The sequence below is a fragment of the Paramisgurnus dabryanus genome, chromosome 18, assembly GCF_030506205.2.
Source record: "Paramisgurnus dabryanus chromosome 18, PD_genome_1.1, whole genome shotgun sequence".
Lineage (NCBI taxonomy): Eukaryota > Metazoa > Chordata > Actinopteri > Cypriniformes > Cobitidae > Paramisgurnus > Paramisgurnus dabryanus.
In genome coordinates, this window is record NC_133354.1 from 15,362,588 (window position 1) to 15,382,507 (window position 19,920).

At 36.8% G+C, this 19,920-nt stretch overlaps 1 protein-coding gene across 4 annotated transcripts in view; it reads left to right on the top strand.

The window, feature by feature from the left end:
* arhgap42a (Rho GTPase activating protein 42a) overlaps window positions 1-19,065 on the top strand; it is a 32,755-nt gene extending 13,690 nt beyond the window's left edge. The window contains exons 4-25 of one of the 4 annotated variants that reach the window (XM_065286903.2): window positions 2,713-2,784; window positions 6,126-6,227; window positions 6,371-6,481; window positions 7,894-7,998; window positions 8,112-8,241; window positions 8,386-8,486; window positions 8,591-8,700; window positions 9,840-9,899; window positions 10,334-10,412; window positions 11,066-11,105; window positions 11,308-11,370; window positions 12,557-12,631; window positions 12,778-12,862; window positions 12,947-13,005; window positions 13,126-13,231; window positions 13,384-13,543; window positions 16,161-16,329; window positions 16,459-16,854; window positions 16,934-17,096; window positions 17,315-17,377; window positions 17,565-17,644; window positions 17,807-19,065. In XM_065286903.2, coding sequence (XP_065142975.1) covers window positions 2,713-2,784; window positions 6,126-6,227; window positions 6,371-6,481; window positions 7,894-7,998; window positions 8,112-8,241; window positions 8,386-8,486; window positions 8,591-8,700; window positions 9,840-9,899; window positions 10,334-10,412; window positions 11,066-11,105; window positions 11,308-11,370; window positions 12,557-12,631; window positions 12,778-12,862; window positions 12,947-13,005; window positions 13,126-13,231; window positions 13,384-13,543; window positions 16,161-16,329; window positions 16,459-16,854; window positions 16,934-17,096; window positions 17,315-17,377; window positions 17,565-17,644; window positions 17,807-17,895 — 2,418 coding nt within the window. In that variant the 3' untranslated portion in view covers window positions 17,896-19,065. The remainder of the gene's footprint in view (window positions 1-2,712; window positions 2,785-6,125; window positions 6,228-6,370; window positions 6,482-7,893; window positions 7,999-8,111; window positions 8,242-8,385; window positions 8,487-8,590; window positions 8,701-9,839; window positions 9,900-10,333; window positions 10,413-11,065; window positions 11,106-11,307; window positions 11,371-12,556; window positions 12,632-12,777; window positions 12,863-12,946; window positions 13,006-13,125; window positions 13,232-13,383; window positions 13,544-16,160; window positions 16,330-16,458; window positions 16,855-16,933; window positions 17,097-17,314; window positions 17,378-17,564; window positions 17,645-17,806) is intronic. The other 3 variants (XM_065286905.2, XM_065286904.2, XM_065286906.2) reach the window with 3 other exon arrangements.
* The last annotated feature ends 855 nt before the right edge of the window (window positions 19,066-19,920 follow it).

Genomic DNA, 19,920 nt, shown 5'->3' on the forward strand with positions numbered 1-19,920 from the left:
TTCCATAATAGGAAAATAATACTATGGAAGGCAATGTGGTTTTTGATCGGTTTTGTTGAAAAAAAACATTTCTCAAAATATCTTCCTTTGTGTTGATCAGAACAAAGACATTTATACAGGTTTAGAACAACATGAGAGTGAGTAAATGATGAGACAATTTTCATTTTTGGGTGAACTATCGTTTTAAAGATAGATGGATTAGCTTTACCATATCTTACCATAGCTTAGTCCTGTGACGGATCGCAGTTGGCCCATGGTTCGGGTTGCATGTGATTCGCGGATTAATACGCAAATTTAAATAGGGAAAGTTTATAATTTGCATGTGTTTCTAAGACATGCAAATGTTAACATTCAAGTGATTTAAAACAATTTAACCCCATAAAGGCGCTAAAGTGAGCAGATTTCTGTATGCATGCGTTAAATGTGTCCGGTCCAGCTCCAGTCAGATCATCCTTTCAAATATCAGAACTCCTCACGTGTAAACTATAGAGAGAGTTGCGCTACTGTCTCTCATACTGTAGTCCATTAACATACAGGGCTCCAGACTAACTTTTTTCACTAGGAGCACAGTGGCTCCCAACTGAAAATTTTAGGGGCGCAACCAGAAAATTTAGGGGCACACACCAAAAATCAACATGCTTACCAAATATTCACATTTCTACTAATTTCCACTGTATTACTAATAAATACTTTAATGACAGATGCAGATAGTACAATGTGCTGTTTCAAATTCAGTGTCACATCACAAAAAAGGTCAAATTTACTGGTCGCACAAGTGCAACTGGATGTAAATTTAGTGGCACACTCTCAAATTTTGATGGCAAAATGCCACCATTTGGTGGCAGTCTGGAGCCCTGTTAACATACATTTGCTGAATAGAGCAATGAAAAACAACGTAACGTTTTTATGTGAAGCGACTGATGATGCATCTTCTTCCTGAAGCGCAGTTTGGAATTCGCCCTCCGCCTGTGTGTGTGCATGCGTTTAAGTGCCCTCAGTAGTGCATATACATATACTTCGAAAAGTAAGCCAACATAAAATCTATTCTTGACAGGGCACATACATACAAAATAATCTCACAGTATTCTTTTTCTAATAAAAACATTTGTTTATGTCTTAAGTGAATTATAGAGTCCGAAACCAGTCCATGCTTATTTGCTCTTAAAGAGACAGTAAATTTACCTACTTATGTCTGTGTCATTAACTCTTTCCCCGCCAATGACGAGATTTTCCGTCTTTCCGCAATACCGCTATTATCCACCACGTGGCGCCCTTCCGCAACTTTTTAAACCCGGAAGTATTGCCCTATGGCAAGCTGCTGCATGTCCGTGTCTGTTTTAAAGATCGCTCTGAATGGGATCTCTATGAAAAGTCCGTCACAAAAATTGAATTATTTCTGCTTTTTGCTCAAAATATGGTGTTTTTGCAAAAACCTACCCATATTCAAAAGCTGATTGCAAAAGAACCACTAAAGGTAGGATGAAACGTTTTTTTTTTTGAAAGCAGAGGGTCTGTTCTTTCATTTGGTATATTTTATGTTTATTTATTTAAAGAAGAACATTTTCTGGAAGGCATTAAACTTTGGTGAAAATCATGAAAAACGCTGGCGCTGGCTGGCAACTTTTTTTAATAACGCTGGCGGTGAAAGAGTTAATGTTAATCAAACAATCCAAGACAAAGAGAAAATCACTTCGGTGGCTCTAAAAAATAATAATTAATTAATTAATTTGTACAATAAAGAAATTATTCATTTAATTCGATTTCTGTACCTAATGCTCATTTTAGACCTTACTTAATGTCCAACTTTGTTCTTTTTAATAAATGTTTGTAATTTCTTTATTTGTTATTAGATTTTCCCACCCTTTTATTTGCTGATCCGAAAAATGATCCGATCCGTGCCTCAAAAACCATAATGTGATCCGTCACAGCCCTAATTGTGCTCCATATAAGAAGAATAACATGCCACAATTTTTATATCAAATGATCTGTTAGTGTTAGATGCCTACAATAGCCTAACAAATAATGAGGATAGACTACACTGTGCCCCATGAGCTCTACAAGAACTCCATATTGTATTGTTACAGATATATTTCTGCTTAAATCTGGACCTGCTTGAGCCTGTACGTTTCTATTATTTGTAAGCACAAATTCCATTATTGTGGATGTGGGTGGAGATGGAAGGTCATTGGTGCCGCTGGCTGCGCATAGGCAAGCATGTGGAACTTATTTTGACCAATTCTCCAGCGAGACATGAAGCCTTGTGTGCTGTGCCTGGGAAAGTGTATAAAAGGAACCAGTGTATGTAATTGTATGTTTTTCCAATCTTAGTGCCTACATAAAACGGTACTAATTATAGCGCCTTTATTTTACAGTAAATAAAAGTAATTCCCTTGGAAACTGTCCATGCTTGGTTCGCCTGCTGTTAGCTATTAGGACTGTAATTCCATCAAGCACCTACATTAAGGAAAGGCTTGTTTTGCAGCTATACATGGGCATTTAACACTACAGATTGTCAAGCATTTGTGTCCATTTGTGTGTTTATTGAAAGACTTTAATCTCAACATTGTTATGTAGCGAACCAAAATTGCACTATAAAAATAGATTAAACCAATTAGCTATTTTATAATTTTTTATAGTATGGATAATTTATTCCGATTGGTCTATCATACATGACCTTTTCAAGGTTTTTTTGTCGCTTCTTTTTATATTTAGATACAGAACGCAGATGATGTCCTGATTACCCCTTTGGAGAAGTTTCGCAAAGAGCAGATCGGAGCAGCCAAAGTAAGTTTCTAGTTAATGTAGTACTATATACAGTATCACCTACACAGCCATATGACTCTATACATTCAATATAGGTCCACAATGAATCTCAGCAGGAAGGAGGTAAATTACAAACACCTGTTAAATTATAGCCAGATACAGTAATGCCACTTGACCAACATGGAAGTGCTGCCTTAAATGCTGGAGGCCATGTTTATAACCAGCCTTCAGTTAAAGGTTTACTCTTTCTAGGAGATTAAGCTGTTGTGCTGGGAGCCCTAGTGATCTGTGAATGTGACCCCTCTGGTCGCATTAGTAGAACCAGAGCATATCCTGTTGAGCTCACAGCTTAAAGATTCAGAGCTCAACACGCTCCATGCCTTATTTGGGCGTTTCGGCTGAAAGCTCCATCGCTTGAGCTTTTAGACGTGATGAAGGCGAAAGCGGACAACAGTCCGGCTGTTCAGCCTCTTGTGTATGTGAGCACATTCAAAGTCTCCCACACATACACACAGATATACTTCAAAACTCTCAAGGACAGATTCTTTCGCTCGCTTCATCTAAACACTGCAAAACAATGTCGTAATCAGTATTTTGTCTTGTTTTCCAGGAAAAACGTCTAAACATCCGTAGAACGAGATAGATGGACTTTTGAAAGCGAAACAGCATAAAATAATTTAAAGGAATAGTCTACTCATTTTCAATATTAAAATATGTTATTACCGTAACTAAGAAGAGTTGATACATCTCTCTATCATCTTAGTGCGTGCACGTAAGCGCTGGGGCGGCGACACTTCGATAGCATTTAGCTTAGCCCCATTCATTCAATGGTACCACTCAGAGATAAAGTGACCAAACACATCAACGTTTTTCCTATTTAAGACGAGTAGTTATACGAGCAAGTTTGGTGGTACAAAATAAAACGTAGCGCTTTTCTAAGAGGAACTATATTGTATGGCGGAACTGCACTTTTGGGAGTACTACAACTCGCCTGAAAAATCCGCTCCCCTTCTCCCTCTCATAATGGGAGAGGGAGAGTGTTACTGCGCCCAGTCGAAGTACTCCCATAAGTGCTATTACACTGTCAGCGAGTCAAAATCAGGGCTAAAATCGTGCAGTCTGAACTCAGCATTAGTGACTCTAGATACGAATGTCTTTTTCGTCCTTCCCAGCACAAATTTCTATTAATGGCTTTTTTTGTCTGTGCCACGACTTTTCTTATTGTGTCATTTTATTTATTTTTTTCTCGTCGTTCTTTTATATCTTTAAATCATTGTTGTTTGGGGTTAGGGTTAGATTCTGGGTTTGCGTTAGGATGTAGTTTTATGCATTGGTTTCTACATGTTTTTCGTCCGCTTTTAAAACTATTCTCGCCTGGAGTTGGGGTTAGAGTTGGGGTTTGGGTTAGGAAGTTGCAGAAAGTTATTCTAACCCAAACTCCAAGCGACAATGGGCAAAAAATAGGAAACAACGATGAGAAAACAAAATATAAAATGACACGATAAAGAAAGTCGTGGCACAGACACGAAAAGCCATTGATAGGAATTCATGCTGGGAAGGACGAAAAAGACATTCGTCTACGAACATTTCTGTCACCAAACACAAATAAATGAATAAAAAATGTCGTTGATATAACACGACTTGCCGTGAGACTGTTCATGTGCACTGATGACAGGCTGCTGTGCATGCACGCTGTGAGGAAAATAAAGTTTAAACTGTCAAAACTTTAAAACGCATGCAAATAATAAACTTTCGGCGTGAGGATGCATTTGTCTTCAATAGATATGTGTTGTATACGCTGTTTGATGGGATGTGTCGTGCTGTTAGGACCGGAACACGTCCTCATAGAAAATACAAGTATCTCTTTAAAGGCAAAGAGAGAAATCCAAATCTGCTGCTAACTGTAGCCGCATTCAGGAGCCCTATTTTGACAAAAGTAAACAGAAAGATCGGTTCATGAGATCGGCCAATCACGTGAGCTGTAAAAGGGTCTATTGTGATTTACTGGTTTTAACTTAAAAGCATCCTACCTAATGTAAAGAACATTCTGTAAAATATAACCTTGATATCTTTAATATCGACTGACTAGCGCCATGTAAAAGATTGAGATCAATGCGAATTCAATGATAGAAATCAAACGTCAATGCTTGATTATAAGACTTTAGGCTGGATTTCACACACAGGGTCACATGAAATACAAGCTATTTTAACTGAATGAAAAGTAGTTACTAAGAATTTTTTTTTTCAACAAAATAGTTTCCGTGTTTGTCAAATTCTTGTAACAATAAAATCCCAGTAGGTTTTTTGTTAAATCTCTTAAGCAGAAGGTGCACATTCCTAAAGAGAGTGATGTCATTGCTAGTCAGCAGATGCGCCTAGAAACTGGAATACGCGTGTCAAAAATGAGATTCCTCTGGTTTTTTTTTCTGTTTGGCAAGTCGACAGTCTGTGGTTCAGACGGAGGGTCCATTAGAGGGTCATGGGAAAGGTTCTGCTAATGTCAAACAGGACAAACAAACAGCTTTAAACTGGATTCAGTTGAAGTCTCAAGAAAGAGATTCTCACTGTTGGAGGTCTACAGCGCATGAGCTCTCGGTCCAACGTAAATATGTGGTGTCATCGTAGGCACAGGAAGTGGGGGGAGCTTGTCTAGAGTAAACATCTTTACTCGGCCTCATTTAGAGGCATTTGATGTCCCATATAATTGGAAATACCCAAAGTGCTTGTTTTTTTAAATCGGGTGCTCCGAATCCTCAGCTTTATCATGATGGTGCTGATGGTACCTGATTGAGTCCAAGTGTGAAAATGACATGGATGGCCCTGAAGTACAGTTGATGAGTTTAGTCATCATCTGGTTTGTATTTCTGTAGCTCATTGCTGATTAAAAAAAATTATGGCCTGAAAGCAATTAATATGTAAAGCAGATGCAGCAGCTTTAAAGTTAGTCTGCCATCTACTAGTTCACTTTCCTGACTTAAAGGGATAGTTTACCCAAAAATGAAAATTGTGTCGTCATTTACTCACTCTCATGTTGTTACAAACCTGTATAAATTTCTTTGTTCTGATGAATACAAAGGAAGATATTTTGATGAATGTTTGAAACCGATAATGAGCCCCATTGACTTCCATTGTTGGGAAAAAAATACTGATACAGGTGTGTATCAACAATGATAAAATGTAATTTTTTGGGTGAACTGTGCCTTTAAATAATATCTCTCATAATGTTGTCATGAGTCTTTAACATGGCGCTTGTTTACAAACATGATGTTTTATGTAACATTTTATCTCTTCAGAAACATTTATCATCATAATTACAGTACAGGAAATTCCAACTCCTCTCACCTTTTTTCTTTTTTCTAAAGGAAGGAAAGAAGAAATTTGACAAGGAGACGGAGAAGTATTACACAGTTTTGGAGAAGCACTTAAGTCTGTCTTCCCGAAAGAAAGAGCCTCTTTTGCAGGAGGTAACTTGATCGCTAAATTGCATATAAATACCAGAACACCCAGTAAACAGAATATCTTTGATCTGATTCCAACTAGATGACAATTTCTCCACTGTTTGTTCCACCTTCAGTAAACACCTTGGTTATAAATGACTTATTTACAGGCAGACACCCAGATAAATAAGGAAAGACAGGTCTTCTATGACGCCTCTCTGGAATATGTTTTCAAAATCCAAGAAGTGCAAGAGAGGAAAAAATTTGAATTTGTCGAGCCGGTAAGACAAATCTGTTTTTTTCTCAGGGCAGGGCTATGAACCTAGGGATTTGGGGAGATGGAAAATATGAAAATACAGTCATTGCGGCACTGGGTGTTAATCTGTTGTTGCATAAGTGCATGCCTATCAGGCAAACCATTATGATAACAGCCATACACTTCGTCTCTTTTGCAGCCTTAAACTAATGTTAATGGGGACATTTCAAAAGACGTTTTTAAGATAGAGTACGTATGTGAAGTTTTAGCTCAAAATAAATTAAAATTTATAGCATGTTAAAATTGCCACTTTGTAGGTATGAGCAAAAATGTGCCATTTTTGGGTGTGTCCTTTAAAATGCAAATGAGCTGATCTCTGCACAAAACGGCAGTGTCTTGGTTGGATAGTGCAGATTAAGGGGTGGAATTATCCCCTTCTGACATCACTAGGGGAGCAAAATTTTCAATGACCTATTTTTCCACATGCTTGCAGAGAATGGTTTACCAAAACTTAGTCACTGGGTTGATCTTTTTCACATTTTCTAGGTTGTTAGAAGCACTGGGGACCCAATCATAGCACTTCAACATTAAAAAGTCAGAATTTTCGTGATATGTACACTTATCTATAACATAAAAAGTCTGATTTGAAAGTAATTTAAGCAATATCACACAAACAAGTGCTGTTTTACTAAATCTCATGATTGAGATTCGGCTACAGGATCAGAGGTGACCACACCTATGCTGATATTTGTTATCTCAGTACTTTACTTGTGTAATATTGCTTTTATAACAATTCTTTAAGTTACAAGTTAACAAGAAGGTGAGCATATTTTACACCCCCCTTAAATTAAGAATCTTTATTTCATGGCTCATTGGAATGCTTGATTCTGATTGGCCAGTCGAGACATTTGCAGGTATGTTTTTCCCAGATAACAGCAGCTCAAAACTAATAACACACGATATCCCGGATGCTGCAAATCATTTTGACAGGTACAGTTTAATATTACAGAAAAAATATTTCTTTTAATTACATATATGACATTATATTTACAAATAATAAAAGTAAATAGTGTGTTTATGACATTTGAACGTCTTATCTTAAAACCGAAAATAAACGTTCACTAAAAATCAGCAAATAAAATATTTCAAATCAATACTTAATGTTCCTTACCTTACTTTTGAGGTAAATAGCTGTGTAATAAGCGGGATAATGTACAGTGTTTTGTTAACACAAAATAAGCCCCTTCATTTTGATACAATATTTTCCGCTTTGTGTCGGGTCCTAATCACACTGTCGCCCTGTTAACAACCTGCTGCCTATACATTATCCCTTACTTATAAGAATGGTTGACATTACTTTGTCACAATTGCATGTTTAAAGTCAAAAAAACCTTCTGAAACTGTATTGATTGTCAATCTTTGTTTCTCCTCTCCCAGCTTCTTGCATTCCTTCAGGGATTGTTCACCTTCTACCACGAAGGGTATGAACTGGCACACGAATTTGAGCCGTACAAACAACAATTACAGTTCAACCTTCAAAATGTAAGAGCCTTTGTTGTTAAGTAGACACTGACTGTTGTAGTATTTATGGCTGCATGTGGATATAGCCCACATGTCTTTCTAGAACCAATAAACTGTTGATGTTCTGTTTGAAGACAAGGAATAACTTTGAAAGCACAAGACAGGAAGTGGAGAACCTTATGAAAAGGATAAGATCTGCAGAGCAGGACTTTAAAGCCCCTGGACAATGGACCATGGAGGGCTTCCTCTATGTGCAAGAGAAGAGTGAGTATCATGGTGGCGTCTTGATGTTCAGACACCCATACTGTTCCCTTCCTTTAAGAAAAATGTAGGAATTCTAGCTTAGAAGTGAAAAATGTTGACCAATCAGAATAGAGCATTACAGAGAGTATCCACCTTCTGTTTAAGGACCCCTTGGGTGCACATGGAGCCGACATTACTGCACATATGAAAAAGGAACCAAAATGTTTACTATGAGCAACTTAGAATTCAAATCTGCAGGCAAACAGGTAGAAAATTACATTACATGTTCATAATTGATTCTTATTAGACTCCTAAAGACACTCATTAATCACAAATTAAAGAGTATAATGAGATTTTCTTATATTGACAGAATGGACTGATCTTGAGCCCACCTGAGATGTTTAAACTAAAGTCCTGCATCCGACGGAGGACGGATTCAATTGACAAGCGCTTCTGCTTTGATATTGAGGTGGTGGAAAGGTGTGTATTTATTTAAGAGACTTGATACACTGGTATAGTAATACAATGGTACAGCCCTATTGTGGTTACTAAGGCATAAAGAAAAGTCTCACAGTATAATCAGGCCACAATGAGAAGGATTGGTTCTTCGAGTCTGACTGGGTCAGTGATACACATTTGTCCTTGTACTGTTAACATTTTTGTTGGTTTACTGGACACAAAAGCAAACACGGATGTATGGTATATGATTTGATAAAAACCTCATTTAAATTCAACGGAAAGTCACATCAATGTCATTACAGAGAAAAGCTATAATCGAACTTAAAGGTGCACTGTGTAGATTTTAGCGGCATCTAGTGGTAAGGTTGCGAAATTGCAGCCAATGGCTCAGTCCTCCCTTTCGAAGCACATACGGTACGTTGCCAAACTGAATTGTGGATCTGTCGGCACCGCGTCAGAGCCGTTGCTCGCAGCAGAAGTTGAAAATTTCTCAACTTTTCAAGCGGAAACGCATGTGTCAGCCAATAAGATCACCTTTTGTAAATAACCTAGGCAGAGTCAGCCAATTACGTTTATAGAAGACCGGAGCATATGTTACGGCCACTGTGATTCCTTCCATCAAGCGTTAACACTTTCGCCCAGTGTGAATGTATCGTAAAGTAATCGAAACGGATTGAATTGAATCGCATCTAAGAAGTGGTTGATGTATTGGCAAAATCGCATTGCTTGCAGAAGAAAAATTGGTTTTGTATCGAATCGTAATGAACTGCCCAATTTACACCTCTAAGGTAATAAAAACCTAACGGTTTATTGTGTAATGATTTTATACACCCCTTAAAAACATAGTTATGTATATTATAGTGCATTTCTGTCAATAGATCCTCCTTAAATTTACACATTGCACCTTTAATTTGAACACATTTTATCTGGATAATAATGTTAAACATTACTGCTTTATCATTTTTATTCCATTCTTCGTCACAATGCATTAATGAAATTTCGACAAATCCTCCTTATTGATGCTATGCCTTGGTTACCAGAACAGTGTTCAAAACATCTCAAAACTTTAGATACTAAATATGTCGTGTTTGTGGTCCTTTCTGTCTTTCATTTTCAATACCCTTTTTCCCCTCCATCCTTTTCTTTCTTTATAACTGAAGAAGTGACCCAAGTGAAGGGCTTCTCTTCAATTACCTTCAATGTTTCTATAATACTCATCGGTATGTGTCACTTTATCCAGAAACTGATGGGGTGATCTAATGATAGCATCACTTTCTAAACAATATTTTTTCTGAAATTTTGTATATAACTTGTGCTTTTTAATACTAATACTGCAAAAAATATATTTTGCTACACTGCAACAAATGGATTGTATTTGACAGTATGTGCATTTTAAACAATATACTGAATATAACCGTATATAACAAGTAATAACTGACTGTTATTCAATGCAAATACTAATGCAACTTTGTCCTCAATACTCAAACAGTATTTAAACAAGCAGTGCTTCAAGATCATAAAGGTCTCTGTGTGTGCCAGTAACTGTATTTAATACAATTTATCCAGTGATCCAGAACATCACCCGAAACCAGGTAATTTTAAAACTAAAACCACACCAAAGGTTGAGAACTAAGATGTCCCATCTGCTCCACAGGCATGGCATCATAACCCTTCAGGCTCTCTCTGACTCTAACAGACGACTGTGGATGGAGGCCATGGATGGAAAAGAACCAGTAAGTCATCTGGTCTTCATTACATAGCAAGACTCTGATCTCGTTTTGATATTTACAGTATATGTCAGTTCGTAGTGCAAGAACAAGCTGTAAACGTTTTTCTGAAATGCCGTGCTCCGAACTGATAAGATATCACTTTTTCACATGTGCAAATTACTAACTGATACCAGTGTAACTTTGCATATAAATTATCTTTATATATTTGCTTTTGAAATATATTTGGATACACTTTAGCTTTAAACTTATGCCCAATATAGGAGTTTAAACAGTTTTCTTTATTCCTTGTTGACCTATTAGGGGGATGTTTTAGTGACTCCCTTTCCCACTTTAGACAAATTGTTATAATTGAAGCTCTACGCCGGTCTGAGGCAGTCTATAGTGTACACATGAGCAGGAAACAGATGACAGCCGAATATTTACACTTCATAAACATCTTTGTTTTATATGCTGTCAGCTGCAGTTGATAGTCTTCAACTTACATGACCCACGTTTTAGCCTTATTAATAATGAGACTCTTATCTTTTCTTATCTAATGTATCATACACACAGCATTGTTAGATGAAGTATGTTTATACTGTGATTTTGTATATATATTAGTGTATTATATTGCATACATGTATGGCTTTTTATAAACATGTCTTCATTTTCTCTAGATTTACACTCTTCCTGCACTTCTGAGCAAGAAAGAGGAAAGTAAGTTCACACATCCCATCATTTATTGTTTTCAATGAATGTGTATATACAGTGTGATGAACTGTTCAGGTGGGCACAGTATTCCAGGCTGTTTGTGAGGTTGGCATACTTTGTAACTGAACTTGTAACCCCAAGCAAACTATTTCACAATATTAAAATAGTTCACCTGCTTTGGCCTCACATTGACTGTCTGTATCCACAGCATTCCTAAATGAAGCAGGCTTTAATTTTGTACGGAAGTGTATAGCGCTTGTGGAAACAAGAGGTGAGTCTTATTTTTAATCTCATGATTGATGTTTATGTTCAAATGAACTTTTTATGAACTATGTATGTTCTTGTCCTCATACTGTTTCAAATGCATCAGACTTTCTTTCATCTGCAGAATGTCTGAGCATTTTTATTTGTACGTTACATGTTATTTTATGACTCTTTAAATAGCTCTTGTACAACCCAGTAGTTGAATATTGCATAATCAACATTAAAGTTCATGGGTACGAACCACAGCACACACACACACGTATTTAAAAAAAAAATTTGTACCTTGTAAGTCTTTAGATAAAAGTGCATAAAGTGCCAATTGCATAAATTTACAACCCAATCTCAATTTCATGGTATAGTCACAAACATTTGTTTTATTTATTTATGTTTATGGACACGATTTTCCTCTTTTTGTGTTACAAATTTCTTTATACATTGAAAAATGTATACATTGAAGAGATGTGTGCTGAGTAACATGGAAAAAAGAGGGAAATTGTGTCCATGAACACAAATAAATAAACCAAATATTTTGTGACTATACAGTACCATGAAATGCCTTGAGATAGGGTTAGAAATGTAAATGTAATGTAAATGTTAAAATGACAATAATGGGTGTAATTAAATGAAAATTATTTAGTAATGGTAAATCATTTAACGCAAAACCAGTTGCTTTAGATGGCCCTGCATGATTCACATTTTTAGGTTAACAGATAAAATACTTTAAAGGAAAACCCCAGTTTTTCAATATTTTATTATGTTCTTACCTCAACTTAGACGATAATACATACCCATCTTTTTTTCAATGCGTTCACTTAATCTTTGTACAGCGCGTCATGAATGTGTTAGCCCCATTCATTCCTTAAGGGGGTCACACACCGGACGCGCAGCCCAGCGCCGGGCAGCGTCACGCTATTAAAAAAAAATCGAATACATTGTTTTCTATGAGTATACACACACCGGCGCCGACAGGTGGCGCCTGTCCACGGTGCCCAGGTATGACTCAGGAAGTTGCTCAATCCCTGTCGCGTCACAGAGCGGCACTCACATAGTTTAAAATTAAATAACATCATATTTGTCCCAAATCATTAACGAAAAACTGTGGTGTTTTTCTTTAACAGTTTATCACATTTCTGTTTGTTTTTTTAGGTTTTTTGCTTTTAATAAGAAAATGACCTCTTTTCTCCCGTGTCTAGGCATTAACACAATGGGACTGTACAGAATAGGTGGAGTTAATTCTAAAGTCCAACGACTTATGACTTCAGTGTTTGGTATAGTAATCTTTTCCTACAACATTTTATATCCCTGTAATAAGCCTGTAAAATGTATATACATAAAATTCATTAGGGCTGCAGTTTCTCTTTGAGAATTTACAAAAACAGCTGTCATTTAACACAAGTTCATTTCACCCTTGTAGCTGCCAAAGCTCCCACAGATATGGACCTTGACCCAGACACCTGGGATAACAAGACCATCACCAGTGGTCTAAAGAATTACCTCAGGTTGATAAATACGCCAAAAATAAGCTTTACTTTGAAAGATATTTTTATCACAGATGAAATGTGACACCATTTTATTCCCTGCAGATGCTTGGCAGAACCTCTCATGACCTACAGATATCATAAAGACTTTATCATGGCAGTCAGTGAGTTCCAGCGTGTCTTCTACTTTGTCATCTCCTCACATGTTTGTGATAACAGAATGAACTATTCATTTAATCAGTTAAACACGTGTTTTATTTGTTTGTTTTATTTTATTTTTTTAGAGTCTGATGATCAGAATTACAGGGTCTGTGCTGTCCATGCACTCGTCCACAAACTGCCGGACAAGAATAAAGAAATGCTGGATATTCTCATCAAGCATCTGCATGTGTAAGTCGCTCTGGCTCCTCTAAACAGAGACAAAAAAGGCTAAACTGCACATCTAGGACATTTGTTCACATGTGTACTTGAAATCTCGTAAGATGGTGCTTACCAGGTTGTTTGTGAATGAGCTTGAAGTGTATTTTCACCTCGTTTTACAGGGTTTCCACACACAGCCAGAAGAATCTGATGACCGTGTCTAACCTTGGTGTGATATTTGGCCCCACACTCATGCGGTCACAGGAAGAGACAGTGGCTGCTATGATGAACATCAAATTTCAGAATATTGTAATGGAGATTCTCATAGAAAACTACGACAAGGTGAGTGTTGCATCAGTCGTTCTTTCTATTCTAATTTATCAGAGAAGCAAGCTATAGATGGTTTCAGCAACAACAACATAAACAGCTTTTGTGGACTAAACACAACTTCTAGCAGACTTCCACATAGAATCAATAACAACAAAATCCGTTTACAGTAGTTTATTTCTGATAACAAGAGAATAATGACAAGTAAATGACCTTTGTCCATATATCATATCTAATGCATATCAACTACTACAATGCACTAATGTTGCTCCCTTCAGAGTGCTCTTCAAGATTGTCTTCGCAAGCAGGGTGCATGGAAGTATGCAAATACATAGTTTGACAGGCAAGCAGGACATCCTATCATTGCATTTGGACCGAATGGAATGATTGGGTGAACATGTAACGGTCCTGCACCTTCCACAGAGGAATTAAATTTTATAAATACAATTAGACTACTCACTTAGTGATTGCTATCAGGATGTGAAGAGATTTTTAACTCTTTCCCCTTACAGAAAATGTTTTTCTTAAAATATATAAACATACAATATATCAAATGTAAGAACAGACCCTCTGCTTTCAAACAAAAAAAAATAATCATTTCATCCTACCTTCATTAGTTCTCTTTTTATCACCTCTCAAATATGGGTAGGTTTCTTCAAGACCAAATTTTGAGCAAAAAGCTGAGTTAATTCCATTTTTGTGAAAGACTTTTGATAGAGATCAGATTCAGAGCGATTCTCAAAACTTAGACGGACATACAGATGTTTGCCCTAGGGCGATACTTCCGGGTTATATAAGTTGCAAAGATAATAACAGTATTGCGGAAAACCGCAAATACTCATCATTGGCAGGGAAGCGTTGTCTCTTTATAGAGTTAACCTGGGGATAGAGTTAACCAGGATCACCAAAAAATGTATAATTGTGAAATAAACTTACTGTTTCTCAAATTAAGGGCCCTATTTTAACAATCTAAGCGCATTGTCTAAAGCGCATGGCACACGGTCTAAATGGGCGTGTCCGATTCCACTTTTCCTAATTTAACTACGGGAAAGATGGTTTGTGCGCCAAGCGCAGGGCCTAAAAGGGTTGTTCCTATTCACCTAATGAGTAATAGGTGTGTTTTGGGCTTAACATGCAATAAACCAATAAGTCTCATCTCTCATCGCCTTTAAAAGCCAGTTGCGCTGGCGCCATGCCAATTTTCTATTTGGATGACGGACTTTGTCAACTGAAAAACTAAGCGGAGGAAGAAGACCACCAGTTTAAGATTGATATAAAAATGCTTTTGTATTAAAACCTTTAAAAGTCATTTTTTTCAGTCATGGAAGTAAAATTAGCAGGATTTTAATTGCTGTAAATGAATGTATAGCCTACATGATCTGTGTTATCTCAAAAAATAATTTACAAATATGCAAGAAAAGGTTTGTACTCTAAAAATACTTTAATTGTAACAAAAAGGAGATAAAGAATTTACAAACGTGCGGAGAGCCTTCAGCACCCTGACAGCGCCGTGAGTGCTTTGAAAAGCATTACTTAAAAAAGGGTCTCAACTCACCATATCCATATCTTCATATACAATAAATCCTTGGGGTAGCATTTAAAAAAAACATTTAAAAATATATGCTATATTTGAATTTGTTTAAAGCGAAACATTTAATTGCTTATCAGGCTACAGGTGAAGCAGCTCTTTACGCCTTCTAACGTCTCATAATCTATCCTCATTTATGTTCAAAAGACTCAATAATAATATTTTACATTTTAATCCTTTGATTTTTCATATTTTAAAACGTTTATGTGCTGTTGCGCATCCATGTTAAAAGCAAACGTTCGTTGTCATCCCGTTTATAGGCGCATATTACTGATGCGCTCATTAAATAACAAAAACAATATTGCGCCATTGAGTTTAGAGCAGGTTTTAGTTCATCAAAGGCGTAGTCTATTTTAGTTGCCTCACAATAGCAACGTGCCAACAATGCGCCTGAACTAGGGATGCACCGATATCGATACTGGTATCGGGTATCGGCCTCGATACCACATTTTCTAAAGTACTCGTTAAAAGTCCCCCGATACCGGGGATCGATACCACGGTCTGAGAAATGTCTATGTTTGAGCGGCGTGTAAGGGGTTAATGCCTCTTGTGTTGTCCAAAGAGGCAGAGTTTACAACAAACTGGAAAACTAGTCCCTTGTTTTTTTTTGTTAAATTATGTGACTAAAGCTGTTACCTGTAAATTTAAATCATGTTTTTTTTTTAAGTACTCGGTATCGGCAAGTACTGAAATGCAAGTACTCGTACTCGTACTTGTATTCAAAAAAAGTGGTATCGGTGCATCCCTAGCCTGAACACACCTCATTTTCAGACCAGAACGCCCATGGGCGCAAAATTGGGCGCATATGCATTTGCTATTTAAACAACCTGGTGCCAAACGAGAAACGGTACTTGCGCCAGGTTGAAACTAGCAAAAGACACTTGCGTCAGGTGTATGATAGAGCCCTTAGACAACTAAGTTTTTTTTATCTCAGTTTTTTCTTTTTTATTATTTATTCTTCAAATGTCTGTGCTATACTATACCGTAGTTTTTATTTGGCCAACTAATGCAGTTACATTTACAACCCTCTTGTTTACGTCTTAGATATTTCATCAAGCTCCAGACCCCAACGTTCCTCTACCACAGCCGTCGTCTCACTCTCATGCTCAGACTCGCACAAGCAACCGGCGCAGCAAAGCCATCTGCCTGTCCACAGGGTCCCGCAAGTCCAGAGGCCTGTATCCCACCACCCTGTGCCTGGCTGATGCTGATAGTAAGTGCAGTTTACCTTTAAAATTGTCCTACATAATGCAACAACATTCTGTGAAAATATAACCTTGATATATTGAATATTGAGTGAGTGAAATGATGTTAAGCATTTAACTGTGCCTGTGTGCATCAGGTGATACGTTCAGCAGCAGTCCCAGCAGCACCCCTATGGGCAGTATGGAGTCTCTTTCATCACATTCCTCAGAGCAGAACAGCTACTCAAAGACGGGCTCTCCCTCACGCACCAAACACAAGAAGTCAGGGACTCTGTGCTGGACCACTCCCTCCCCTTCCTCCAATGGGCCAAAAAGCTCCGCTTGCACCAACAGTCCTGACTCCAGCTCCAAAGAGGACGCAACCAAAACGGATGGCGAATGGGAGGAGGCGCTGAGTACGAGCCCCGGTGATCGAGGTTCTCCAACATCAGACCTCCTTCAGAGGCCTCTAGGAGACCAACAGGAGGAGCATGCAGAAGAACGACACAGTCTATCCACCTCTTCTTCTCTCACATCGCTCCATATCTCTGAGGGTAAGATAAGATAAGATAAGATTTTAAAATTTACCCTTGTGGTAAATATCTCTTATATTGTTTCTCTGGTGATGTCCAGGTTTCAGGAGCTGTCACGGTTCCATTCAAAGTCTTGTGTCACATGGCCATAGAGACCATGAGAGTCTCAAGTCTCTCCATCTGCCGGATCTTCCTGCTAAGGAGAGCATCAGATACAGAGCTGACTCTTCTGCCAGCAATGGCTACCAGAGACCTGGATCTGTGTAAGCAAAAACCTTGAACAGAAACATTATTGTAAAAGTTTACCAAAATCAATAGTGTAACATTTAAGCTAATCTTAAAGTCGGTTAAACTGGTCTTAATCATCCAGACACTTCATCATAACTACAACTAAAAGTCAGTGCTAATAAACTTACAATGACAAACTAACAATCACGCTCTATTTCTATATATATGAAATGTAGCTTGCTTGTTATTTCAGTGTGGCCTGTAGAGCAGCCATCTTTGAAAGTCCTGCTATTTCTCATCCGACAACTTTGGGAAGGTAGTAAACCAGACTGCAGAGTTTTCTTCTTACTCATATTATTTTTTTATTATTAATCATTTCTAATACTACTGAACAATCTATCCAAGTTTTTTGTGCCACATGTCTTTTTTCAAAAGCTTAGGTTTGTGTTATAAGTGTTAGTTTTCAGTTGTTTGGTCTCTAACTCCATCTGGTGTTTTTACAGAGATGCAAAGGCATTGTATTCCTGCAAAGCAGAGCACAGTCATGAGCTGAGCTTTCCACAGGGGGCGCTGTTCTCCAATGGTAAACAACACACTCTCCATTTGATACCATTAACCAATATTTATTTATATTTATACCGTTGTAATAAGCAGATATTTAAGGATAATGGTCACACATGGAATTGAACTGATAAAAAGTGTATGTTTTTTTGTCTGTTTGTTTATTTTATTTTTGTTCTTGCAGTGTATCCATCAGTGGAACCTGGGTGGCTTCAAGCGACCTATGAAGGCAAAACTGGACTCATACCAGAAAATTATGTGGTGTTCCTCTGATCTTTCTGACAAAGGCTGAAGCAAAGTCCATGGTATCCATGGTGTTTCATTTTTACAAAAAAGGACGGATGTCTATGCTTTACTGTATGTAAATAGATTCATTGCATAGCATTTTAACCAAACCAAAAATCACTCCATATGGTAATGCTTTTAGATAGTAGAAATGTATTATTATGTATTAATATTATTTGTTACCTTCCAGGTACAAGCATTTGACTGTATTAACATACATTCCTCCATTTATAAATTCCCCTATAATGCAATAATTTTAAAACTGTAGATAATGAGATAAAATTGCTCATAATACTCAGTACAATTCAGATAAAAAACTAAAGATGTGTGTAATATAGATAATACACATGTCTACCCCATGGATACAAAGTGTTTATTTTAAGTAATTTTTAGTCATACATCCAAAATTTGTAACTCTAACTTCTCTCAAAATCTTAAAGATACATGCAATTGTGTCCATTAAGAACATGAATGTGAATGAAAGGTCAATCCTGTCAGCACTCTTTGAAGGATTTTTGGTAGTGCCCAATTTTTGGTAATATTTTTGAATGTGATATCAAGAGATTAATCATATCTTTCATTTCAGTTTTAGTGCTGTGTTATTTTTGAGTAGCGAAGTACTACTGCAACAATATTAATATTAAGTGTTACTCATCTTTAGGTGAAATAATTTCTTAAAACCAATTGATGCTCATTATAACTGTGCAATTTCAAAACTTTACATAGAAACATGGTACCTCATAGATTTTTAAGTAATTTTTAAATAATACATTTTGAATGACTTTAGGAGCCAATCAAGGTTTCCTTGACTTCAAACCTATTTAATTATACTAATATACTTTGTCAATTTTGTTGCCTATTCTATGTAACAAAAAGTGTGCTTTAGGCAGTTTAGTCCATACTGAATGTATTTGTTAAGTGTTATATAGTGTTTTCTTTTATGAAGTACGTTTAAAAAAATAAGAAAATACTTCTGACAGTATTAAATTGTGTCCTGAATGCATGTCATTTGTTAAATTGTGCTAGCAAAAATGCAGTTGTTCAAGTAATGGTCCTACTGTATTTTACTTTACACTGGTTTAGCATTTCTGTATGTTGTAATGATGTAAAACCATTTGCATACAGATGATTATAACAGCTAATAACATCATTCACAGTTATTTAATGATTGTCTGATTCATTTCTCATAAAGCATTTTTAATATTAAAGGGATAGTTCACACAAAATTGAAAATTCTGTCATTATTTACTTATCCTCATGTTTTTCTAAACCTGTATGAGTTTCTTTATTTTGATAAATTATGGTGACCACACATTTGTCAGTACCCACTTTATTATTATAATATAGGAAAAAGAAACACTAGGCAATGGGAACCGTCAATTGTGAGCTTACTATCATTTATTAAAATATCTTCTTTTGTGTTCAACAGAATAATAAAACTCTTACAGGTTTAGGACAACATGGGGATGAGTAAATAATGACCAAATTTTTAGGTGAAGATATTTTCTTACTCATTTGTTAAAGGATAACTGTACAAGATTAAGTAAATGCTGCTTACATCAGATCAGAAAGCCCTGCCTAGTTCTGTGTTGAGTTTGCATGTTTATGGGTTTACTCAGTTTTCCTCCCACAAACTTGTGTGTTAAACTTTGGTTAGTAACTTGGACAACTATGAGGTGCTTACCTCTGACATTATTTTAAGAAAATTCGCCCCCTGATGTCCAGGTAAAATGTCTTTGTGGACTTTTTTTTACAGCACAGTCATTTCCAGCACTCTTAAAACTTGTGTTAAAAACAACACAAGCAGTGTTAGTTTAGGGAGATAACACTAAATATGTCATCCCGAAATACACACATCTCTGTGTAATTATTGGAACAACACATTTTGGGGAGGTTTCCAGGAGAGGTTTCCCGAACTAGTCCTAGACTAAAATAAACATAAGAACAGTCCAAACTGAAAACAATTTGCACTGACATATCTTAAACTACATCCGTGCCCTTAGTTTTGCCTAA